At 40.8% G+C, this 11689-nt stretch overlaps 1 protein-coding gene across 1 annotated transcript; it reads left to right on the top strand.

Moving 5' to 3' along the window:
- The first annotated feature begins 2748 nt into the window (after positions 1 to 2748).
- On the top strand, positions 2749 to 11683 carry LOC147208388 (uncharacterized). The gene is given in 15 exon segments (XM_086134187.1): positions 2749 to 2793; positions 3234 to 3357; positions 3398 to 3482; positions 5130 to 5240; positions 5429 to 5557; positions 6482 to 6618; positions 6694 to 6905; positions 6978 to 7037; positions 7562 to 7694; positions 8119 to 8121; positions 9705 to 9820; positions 9911 to 10042; positions 10267 to 10434; positions 11343 to 11493; positions 11585 to 11683. Coding segments are annotated over 15 exon segments (1683 nt in total). The 3' UTR covers positions 11662 to 11683.
- Positions 11684 to 11689: the final 6 nt, after the last annotated feature.

The following is an 11689-nucleotide window of genomic DNA, read 5'->3' as shown; positions in this document are numbered from 1 at the left end:
CTTGTGTGTCATGATTCGATTTTTTAAAAAGCATTATCTTTGTTACAATTCAGAATCACGTTTTGTTTTTATATAATTTACAGCAGTGTTCTCAACTTTTATTCTGTGACTTAACCCCCTGTGGAATTTTTTTTTAGCCAAGCCACCCCTAACCAGCGCAAAGCATTTTGGGCTGGAAAAGGAAAATAGACTTAAAACAGTGCGTTGCCATCATTGTCTCATTCATTTTTATTTTTATTTTAAAAAGTGTCAATAAATAATCCAAAATTTTGGGAGTTACTTGAAATAGATTTTTAACTTAGTTTGGTTGCATACAAACCTTTGGAACAATAACAAAATATAATATATAACACAGGACTTTTTATACAATGGCCTCTATAAATACGTACATTCCGAGCCTCCACTGACACTGTTGACGTAAGACTCATCTGGAGTGTGAAATGGTTAATTAGCTCATTAGTTGCCATATTTTCTCGATATTTCATCATTAAGCAATGACATGGACTGGTTGCTAGAGCTAAACAACTACACAGGATTAAAACAAGACAGAAAATGATGCCAAAAAGCAGATTTGTCATTCACTTTTATTTCCCCCTTTTCCAGTTAATTAAATAAAATTACAACATATTTATGGCTGACGGCTAAAATGACTATACCATATAATGTCTTTTACTAAACTCAACCTTTCTTTTACATCTTGGTAACCATACTCCTTGAGCGAAACTATATTCCTTGTCCTCAATAATTTAGCAGACTGTAATATAATCCATGCGTGCTCGTGGAGGTCCAAACATAAGCACAGCATGGCCTCCATGGGCATGAAAGACCCTGTGAGTACTCATTCTTTTGTTGCAAAATGGCAGATTTTTTCCTCCGGTGACCTTCATTTTTTTCTACAGATTTTAATGAGAGACAGTGAAGCAGTAAAAGTGGGAATTGTACTAAATGCAATACCAGGTAAGGCTTACTCTCACAGGTTAACCTACAAGATTGGAAGTGAGTTTGATTTGTGGCAGCATGGTGAACTAACTAGTGGTTAGCACATCTGCTTTACAGTTCCAAGGTTGGCTCTGGTCTTCCCTTGTTGACTTTGTTTTCACCATGCTTGCGTGGGTTTTCTCAACATTACAAAAACATGAATGTCAGGTTCATTGAAGGCTCAAGTTTCCACACCGGTTAATGAGAATGTTTGTGTATATGTGCCCGGCATTGGTTTATTGCCAATCCAGGGTGTACCCGATTTCTGTCGTTCAATGTTGAAGTGATCCTGCCCATCGACTTGTCGGCACAAGTGTCGAGGTAATAAGAGCAACACGCTACCGTTCCAGCAGATGTATCACTCAATCGCTCGCAACCTGTTACCGAGGCAGTATAACGTCAATCTCCTTTGTTTTTTGGCACTCCAACCACATCAATACCTTTGAGAGAGTGTTTTCCAAAGCTAGAAAAATTGCTGGGGAAAAAAGGAAATACTTTACTGCCCCCGCCAGACCCCCCCCCCCCCCCCAAAACACTGAAGGAAAAATAGTTTTTTTTTTTAAAACAAAAATGTGCAACGAAAAATAGTTTGAATAACTCTGTGCCTCAAAGACAATTACATAAGCATCAGTTCAGAATGAGAACACTTTCACTTTAAGCTTAACAATGCCACATGTTGACATTCATTGAGTGTATATGTAAAAGACATTTTAACCTTATAATAAAACAGGTTCATACAAAATAATAACATAACTTCATAACCAAACAAGATTGTTTATAGGTTGCCTGCAATTCAACGATATGAGATCCAGCAGGTCTCCTATTGAGGAAGAGAGTGACACAGTGCCAACACAGTATCAAAATAGTTTGCCCAATATGCTGCAACGCTTCATGAGGCCTCAACCTTACTAAGGTTTGCCTGGTGGAGTGTTGAGGGCCCAAGTGCAGGGAACCAGGGCGGCAAACTGGGGAGCAAGAGTCATCTTGAAAAAGAATTTATTTCAAAAATAGTAATAACAAAACTGTGATTATACTACTCTAAAACAAAACAAGATTGGGAAATGTGTCTGACGATTACAGCAACAGAAAAGAGGAACTGACAAAGACAGAAAAATAAATAAATACAAGCAAGGGGAGCTGATTGGTTGGCACAAGGGTGGGTCCGATGAGAACCGGCGCAAACAAAGCCCCAACTAGCAAGACAAGACATGATCAAAGGGACACAAGCAAAACATGAAACAAAACTCAATCTGCTCATCAAAAGAACGTCAACAAAACACAGATCATTAAAAAATATCACAGAAAAAGCTCCAGCTCACCTCTGATGCTGCAATCAAAATATTATGTCGGGAATGGATGGAAGGAGTTGAATTTATGTTTGCATCAGAGTTTTTTTTTTCTCTCAAAGGTCAAGAGTATATCTTCATTCATAAGGATGGGCAAAGTTTGGACTACATATCAAAAGATGAGGTACTCTCAACGGTCACCATCTCACCATATTTGCGTCTTATGAACTCTCATCGCCTCAATGCTTCTCCAAACAGCAACTACAGCGCTTGTCGTTCGACCAAGCCGTGACTGTGGAAAACATGCAGGTAACAACACGTCTTTTCAAATTGAGTATTCTTTCACAATAGAGGCCAGCAACATGTCCAGGCTTTAAACTCGAGTATGTGTCACCGACAGAAGTTCCACGGGGAGTTGCTGCAGCCGCTCACTGATTGCACATGTGAAGGTTACAGCGTGTCACTGCTCATATGCGGAGCCTCCATGGAGAGCGTTGGCACTCTGATTGACGACGTTATTGTGCAACAGGTTTGCTTCAGTTTTGTAACATTGCCTCAACTTTCAACTAGGGGCGTGTTATCATCAAAGTAAATATGACCTCTATTAAGGGGAATGTGTCGTTTATTGACGACAAATTGTGTTTCTTTGTTCATCTATCTATACAATTGACACATAGTGGCAGGTAGAACAACTAAATGCCCTTTCACCAGATGAGAGAGCTTCCAATTAACCTGTATCATGTTCAACTCAACAAGCCTAGATTTCACACAGCAGTCGGTGTGAGTGAATTGAGATGATCCTCAGTATTTAAGCATACAGTATATACTTTATGTTACATTTTGTTCAATAGTGTGTCCGTCCTAAGGTTGTTCTAATATAAAATATGTAACTGGTATCTTTAAATAAAGGTAGGGAAATAGCTTTTTGGTCACATACGATGTTCATTGCCTACCTTGTGTTTTTCTCAGGTGTTGACAAATGTCTTCAGTCATGTGATGCCACCTGTGAAAGATGAGATGTTTGTCTCTGTTTCCTACCTTCAGGTTTGTTTGTTTGTTTTTGTGTGACACCAGTATAGACACAACATTGTGGATAAGTTGTTTTGCCCCCCCCCCTGCCCCCCCCCAACCACAGTTTCATCCAGATGGTATTGTGGATGATCTCTTGAACCCTGATGCACAAACTCTCGAACTTGTCCCTCATCCAGTCCTGGGAAGGTGAGTGTGAATCAGCAGTTCCCAACCATTGTGCCACAGAGATCATCAGAAGTGCTACAAGGAGTTATCCCATTTCTCTTAATTGGTTCGAACTGTATCACTTGCTTACTCGTCCAAGTATCTCTGTTCATGATTTATAGTGACAGGTAGAACAATTACAGATACCGTAATGCATCACCACAGCAGAAGATGTCATTAACCTGTGTATCCATGTGTTGCCATTCAAACAAAATAATAGCTTTGTATTCACCTATACGGGTCCAGATTTCACACAAAGTACCCTATGTGTAAATTGGGATGTGGCATTACTATATTTCGGTATAGAGTGGATGTTAAAAGACTACACACCAAGGTTTTTGTAAAATTAAAAAAGAGGCCAAGATAAATTTAATTAAGAAAAAATATATATAACAAATAACGTTCAGCAGTCTTAGTGGGCTTTTCCTGATGTTTTGGTGTGTGTGTGTGTGTGTGTGTGTGTGTGTGTGTGTGTGTGTGTGTGTGAGAGAGAGAGAGTGTGTGTATTTTTTTTTAAAAAGAAAGAAAAAAGTAGAGCAACATAGGGGTGTGTAGACTTTTTATATCTGCTGTTTAAGCCTTTTGTGGCACTTTTATATCGTGGTGTGCCCTGAGATTTAATATTGTACTTGGATCACATTACTAACTAAATTTTTTTAAACAGGTAACTGTACTGGAATACATTTTAAAAGTAAGCCTCCGAACCCTGAACACAACAGTGTTACGTACAAGACCGGGAACAGTTCAGCACCAACATGTACTGCATAACATGACAAAACTATAAAGGATTCAAGTAGAATGCCTTATATTCACCAAAGATGCTGATTATTAAACATATTAATGTGTGCAGATTGCTACAAGCGTGTTATGCTCGTCGAAGTTGAATGTCACAAGTTTCCTCTAACCAACCAGAGGACGGAAAAATATGACGGTGTCATTAAGAGCCAGGTCGCTGACTTTGTGAGGACAAAGTTACTGTAAATCGGCCAGCACTATCGATTCTGAAGACCCTGGCCTAAGCAGATTTGACATAGCAACACAGAGACTGAAATCTTAAAATTCTAACCTACACACATTCATGTACTGGAAGCAGTGCAGCCAAAAGAAATGTTGAGAAATGAAGAGAATACTCACCTCAACTCATCTCTACTGTATTTATAGAGCGCTTTCAAACAGCCATCGCTGCATACAAAGTGCTGTACCTGGAGCAACTAACATATACAACAGTAAAGCAACAAATCGGTAACAAAGACGGTAGAAAGCACCGAACAGCAAAACCAAGAACAAAACTGAGTCATGCTGAGTCAAATGCCAAAGAATACAAGTGAGTTTTGAGGCAGGTTTCAAAGATGGGAGCGAGGAGGCTTGCCGAATGTTCAGTGGGAGGTCATTCCAGAGAGAGGGACCAGCAACAGAAAAGGCTGTTAGGAATAAATGAAAACGGTTTCATGGAATAAATGGTGTAATTTAGCTAGTATATGTATTGGCAAATGACTGCTCATAATTTACGTAAGCATTGTGCCTTTGCTCTTTAAAATCTGGGAAACACTGTAATCCCAATCCAAATACAAATACTAACTATATTTTGATTTAATTAAATTGAGAAATTGACTTTTGTTTTCCACTTAGTGTTATCAGAGGTTTGGGCGAGGTGTGCGTAGACTCTGCAAAGGAAGCCTACACGCTCTATAAAACATGCAGGGAAGCACAAAAGGCCAAAGAAGAGTTCATTTCGACAAGGTAGGTCAAACGAACTCTGACTGTGTCTGGCAGAGACTCGCACAGAGTGGCGGTTACACAACCTAGAATTAAGTGTTTGACTACATCACGTAACGAAAAAGGACTCACCTTTATTAGCCTGTCTTGCTTTTGGGGGAGGGGGGGGGGGGGGTATTTTATTATTTATCGACTGCTTTTGTGTTCCGCAGATGTAGTTGGCTTTTCACAGTGGCGGTGGAGTGGAAACTCCAAGAGGATGAAGTGGCCTTTCAGCTCTGTAGCAGCAGACTGCGGGTGTTTGGTCTGGTGGGAGGAGCCAATTGGACAACCCTGATGGGGTCTGTTGACAACATGCCCAATTCGTACAAAGTAGTCTTCGTTATGTATATTGCCTTAAAGAGAGCTGTAAAGTGAATTTGACTAAGATAATTCAGAAGATATGACAATGAGCAAACATGATTTGTCCAGATTAACTGATGCACAAATATGATTACACTAAAAGTCATAGTAGTCAATCTTCACAACTCCAACCATAACGCATCCATTTTATGCATTTTATGTCCAACAGTTTCCCCCCTTCATATGCAAACAGATGCCAGTGCACTGTGATGAATCAAATCTGAGATGCTCCGCGATGGCTGACATTTGCGTCTTTAAGACAATATTTAGGCCTTTTAGGGCATCGGCTTGGCAACCCCTGACCACAAGAAGCAGTCATGCCGCTTATGACAAAACTCTTTTCAACTTTGCATTTCCTTGCATCTGGGTCGTTTCTGCACACTGTGGAAAAAAAGGAGCGGTATGTTTATTAATCACCATCAAAGATACATTCATGGAAATGTAAAGCATCACTGAAAATGCTCTTGACCTGTGGCGGAGTGATAAGATTAGTTATTCAGTAATGCTTCCTCTCACACTTCCATTATCGCCGTCATTTGAAACTTATTAACACACTTGCAGACATTTCACGGGGAAAACCGGCTCTACCTAAAACGCAAAACACTCTTAAATATGCTGGTCTCTGCTACTTCTACGCTTACGTTATGCCCGCAATCTCTTAGCGTGAACAAGCGATTGAGCAGCAGTTATTTTGTACCTTAGTCGTAACTCGATACGTGCCCTGCAATTGACTGACGGCCAGCCGAGGGTGTTGTCCGCGAGGATAGATGTTTTCAATCAAAAACATGAAAGAAACGGTTCATAAATTCCTTACCGTTCTATATCATCGGTTGCAGCATTGTCGTTTTGCGTCATGTCTCCAGCGTCAACCCGCTGCTGAAGGTTATGGATCAAATCCCAAGTGAAGCCACCAAAACCGACCCACTCTTGCATTGCCTTCTCAACGACGCTCTTAGAGGAAATAACAGGACAGCGCTCATCTACTTTATCCAACCTCGAGGTGCTTTGCTCTGCTTCTCCCCACCTCAAATCTAACCTTTGCTCAAATCATAAATCTTACTCCTCCTCATTGCAGGCGATTTAGATGATGAGACGCCATCTGCTTTAGCTTTGGCCCAAAAGGTGAAGCGGTTAGTGACAAGGGCCTCCCGATTTTGCTGGAGCCCAGAGAAAAGGGAGCAAGAGATCCGAGGTCGTATTGTGGAGCTGAGACATGCGATGATGTCAGACGCGGCTGATGGGACGTGTAACATCCACAGGCTGGCTGAGCTCATCCGAAGCCTGCAGGTCATTTGTAACATCAACATTGAACTATGCATCAAACATATTGAACTCATAAGTGAGCGGTTCCTTCAACAGATTGTGAAAGAGCAGTCGTGGCAGAAGAAAAGGGAAGCTTCAAAGAGGATTAAACTTAAGGTTTGAATCTTCCATATACAGCCATTAAACCAGGGCTGGCAAAACTACTGCCGTTCAGGACTTAAGTATAGACACAAAATACAATCTTACTTTGGACAAAGGAACAAGGATATAATTGTTTGGGGACGTTTCATTAAAATTTGTTTTTATTTCCTTTTGAATTTTAGTTGTTAGATTCAGTTTTAATTTAAAAGAAATACAGTACATTTATGACTGAATCCTGAAACAAAAGCCAGTTCGTTTTATCAATGCAAGATAGGTTGGGGGTTTTTTTCCAAGCATTTCATTTTTATTTTGTCAACAAAAATGTCTTTTTCACTTTTACTTTGAGTTATTTCACGAGTTTCCATTTGCTATAATAACCTTGCAAAGTCATGAGTTGGAAGTACAGATAGCTATTTTCAAATGAATGCAACAGAAGTAAGTAAATACTCAAAAGCACAAATACATAAAAAAAAAAGTATTTGTACCACCAGTGGTTTTATTCCCACACCCTCAAAATAAATATTCTGTTGGTTTGGCAGCTATGCGGGTCCCAAAAGAGCCAAATACATGGTCTCTTATCTGGAGGTCACAACATCCATCCCAAAGAGAGTTCAGACGCCGTGAAAAGCTTGCAGAAAGAGTTGAGGCAGGCAATGGAAGCACACGTAAGAGGTAACAGGACACTTCACACTTCAGTACTCCTGCACAATCACATAAGATCCAACGTAAGAGATGTCCACAAATTCCACCAATATGAACAAAATTCTCAGTAGTTTCATGATATTTTTACGATAATGGTTTTACAGTGGATATAAAGTCGACATACCCTTATCCAAATGAAAAAAAATGAGACCAAGATCACAATTTCAACACTTTTTCCAAGGTGAATGTGATGCCTTACTTATAATAGTCATCCATCCATCCATCCATTTTCTGAACCGCTTTATCCTGACAAAGGTCGCGGGGGTGCTGGAGCCTATCCCAACCGTCTTCGGGCAGTAGGCTGGGTACACCCTGAACCGGTTCCCAGCCAATTGCAGGGCACACAGAGACGAACAACCATTCACGCCCACACTCACACCTCAGGACAATTTAGAGTGTCCAATCAGCCTGCCATGCATGTTTTTGGAGTGTGGGAGGAAACCCACGCGGGCACGGGGAGAACATGCAAACCCCACACAGGAAGGCCGGAGCTGTGAGGTCAACGTGCTGATTTATAATAATCAATTGATTGGTTTTATTTTTGTTGTCTTTTCAGAAGAAAAGTTAAAAAAAAAAATTAAAATGTTTGCACACCCTCTTTGAACTGATTGTGGCTGTGTTCAGAAAGATCCAATACAGACAAACTTAGGTTAAATGGGATTGAGCACACAACTGTCACCATTTAGAATGCCTCTGATTAACCCCAAATAAAGTTCAGCTGTTTTTGGGCTTTTTCCTGTCTTTTGGGGGAGGTTATTTACGATCAGAAGCCTCAAGGATTTGTGATCACACTGGCCGATATTTCCAACTGTTCATAATTCCTTCCGCCGTCTTTGTCTCAGGTCCCACTTCCATATGAAGAAAACCAGCCCCAAAACACAATGCTGCCACCACCATGCTTCACAGAATTTCCCCAAACACATACTGTGACATGGTGCAATGAATTCAAAGTTGAACCTTTTTGAGCATAATTCTAAGAGGCTAGCCGCTAGCCTCTTAGAATTATTGATGGATGGATGTTTGACGCGAAGGCAACGCTGCTCATCATCAAAACAGCCCCATACCCACAGTGAAGCATGGCTCTACATAAAATGAAAAAATAAATTGTACATGTTAGGTTAAATGAGTGGTGGAAATTATTTGTCTTTATCTTATTTTGTTAAATCACAAAAACCTGGCATTTGAAATGCGACGTGTAGCTGTCTTATATCCCCATTATCTTACATCTCTCATTTTCGGCACCTAATTTCCTCTTTCATGGTTGTAAATAAGTAACCATTACAAAGGCCTGTTAGAGTTCAATACATTTGTACACCAGTGAAAACTTTCATTAGAAATTCAGAGCTGTAAACGACCACACCGCATTCTAGGGGGCAGCCCTCAGTGTTTTCTGCAGCCAGGCCCATAAAAGTAATAATACAGCTCAATGCATACAATTCAATCTACAGTTATAGCCTCGAGTCACGCGTTATTCGTGCACCCTGAGCATTTCAGCCTGTCACATCACAGTTTCTAGCTGATGATCAATCATCAACAATATTTTAAATCCATTCCCACATACAGTATATCGTTTGTTTGTTTTTTCATTACTCCTGCACATGCGCAGATGAAGCAGGTGTGTTCATCTACCAAGCGGAGATTGTAGAAGTTTATTGACCCTTAAATTAAACTTTTTTTTTTTTGCACTCTTGTTTAAAATCCTCATGAGCGATAAGCGTCTCATATAATGGATACTGTTCCACACAAAATGTGAACATGTTCCACAATAAATTTGTTTAGCACACCCCCCAAAAAATCCATATATTTGCAGGAATAACAAACCTCTCGTCAAGAGACGTATTCTTTGTGCCAATCCAAACTGAGACTGACCATCTCTCGTTTAAAGGCAGACCTTTTGATATTTTGTTGTATTGGAAAGGTGGAACTGATGATGTGGCCACTGAGTGTACCGATATGTCGTATTTCTCATGTCTGCAAAAGCGACAGGGAGTGTGGAGAAAGTCCAGGAGAGCATATCGAGGATTCTGCAGTTGCTGGAGACTCTCAGAGAGGAACCGATAAAAAACATTCCTGCAGAAAAATGTGACCTCTGTCAAGTAACACCCTTCATCTCCTTTGTGCCTTTTTCATCATTTTAAGCCTATTTGTATGCACAAGACACTCCCCCCCTTCTTCTTTTTTTAAAGTTAAATGATGAGTATCAGTTGGAAGACTGCCATGCACACGAGCGTAGGAGGCAACTGAAGGAGCTCAGCAGGAGATTAATTCAGCGGGAGGTGGAGAAAATGGAGAGAGACTTGACGAGCGAGCAGCTTCCAGTAAGATAATGAGATGAGCTGTAAATGTTTCAAACTGTATTATTCAGTGTGTTATCTATCTTCGGAGAGAATGCTGAGTCACTTGTTAAGCAGATTCCTTGTGGGGGGGGGGGGGGGGGGACGTATATCAATCAGTGCATTTTGGGGGTATTGTGACCAAAACTATGAACACACACGATTGTAAATGAAGGAGGAAAATTATCAATCTGAATATACTTTGTTAGAGCGACGGCCTGCAGAGAGAGCTGCTGGTAATGAGCAGTGAGAGACGGGTTCTGGTGCTGCAAATGGAGGCCCTGCGAGTGGAGGCCCAGCAGGCCCACAAGGACCTGCTGGAGCTGCGTCACAAGCATCAAAATGAGCTGCGACATCTGAGGGAAGAGAGCCTCCAGGTGTGTCCAACCATCGTAGGCAGTCAACACACAAATGTAAACGGAGTCATTCATATTCAGTCTACTCTTTTACTATACTGTTCGTATGTGCTACTGTGTTGAATATCAGTGCGGGTGGAGGGCTATTGTCTCCTTGACTGTGGGTTACAGTTTACCCTCCCCTTCAAAACATGAAGTAATTTTATTTTATATCGTATTATTTATCTATCATAATATAACAACATATGTCGACAAACAATCATCACACTGACATGTATTCTTTATGGTCAGCAAGGAATCACGAAAAATCGCTAATATTACAGCAGCTTACCGAGTCGGTTGTGAATAGTACGCCATGCGTGTCTTTGTATTATACTGCCTCCAAGTGGCCAATCATGCACAGAAGAACCAGCACAATGTCCAATGAAATGATGCCAAAAAGTGATCAAAACTGTTTCAAAATACTACAACCCTAATTGGCATCAGGATTAAAAGTCTAAGAAGGTTAAATGAAGGACGGACACAAAATGGCATGAGGATTATGAGACATTTATTTAATACACAATAACTGCTCTGTATTAATACAGGTTGACACATTTACATTTTTCTATTACTATTGAAATGTTGATTCGTATACACTGCCCACTTGTGATCAAATACAAATAACACTGGTCAGCAGCAAATTTTAATCCGAGATGGCTTTGTGTGTGGAGGATGGGGCAACGCACAACATGCAGGCTGTACATGCGTTTGTGAGACCGGAGTTGTTCTTTACTGGTACTTTATATGGATTAAAGCACTGTAAATCAAATTATGGTCAATCTGGTAGCTCATTTGAAACTCTCTCGAGACTGAGAATGAAGCGTGCAATCATGTTATGTTTTTCCCAGGCTTTTTTCTTTTGCTTTCGTGTAAATGTGTCTCTGAAGGTGTTCAGGAGGTTTCATGAATCGAGCGAGGATCTGAGGAGGACATCTGAGGCCAGATACAGAAGCGTGCTCCTGGAGGCTGTGCACGACGCCGTTTATCTATCTGCTCAGAACCACCAGCTGCATGCTGACAACCAACAACTGCGTAAAGGTGGGTTTAGGTCTACACTTGCTCTTCTTACACTGTGCTTTACAGAAATTGTTCTGTCGTTTGTTTGTCCCCCCCCCTCCCCCTTTTACAGCTCTGGGGGAGTTGAAGGATACGCTAACCAAGCAAGGTGAACACTGGGCTTGTGCAATACCTCCCGAAACTGGGTAAATGTGAATAAAAGATGTCGGTGTATGAT

The sequence above is a fragment of the Hippocampus guttulatus genome, chromosome 2 (assembly GCF_054856545.1).
Source record: "Hippocampus guttulatus isolate MCC_2025c chromosome 2, RoL_Hgut_1.0, whole genome shotgun sequence".
Lineage (NCBI taxonomy): Eukaryota > Metazoa > Chordata > Actinopteri > Syngnathiformes > Syngnathidae > Hippocampus > Hippocampus guttulatus.
The sequence above is the reverse complement of the archived record's forward strand: the minus strand, read 5'-3'. Positions and strand labels throughout refer to the sequence as shown.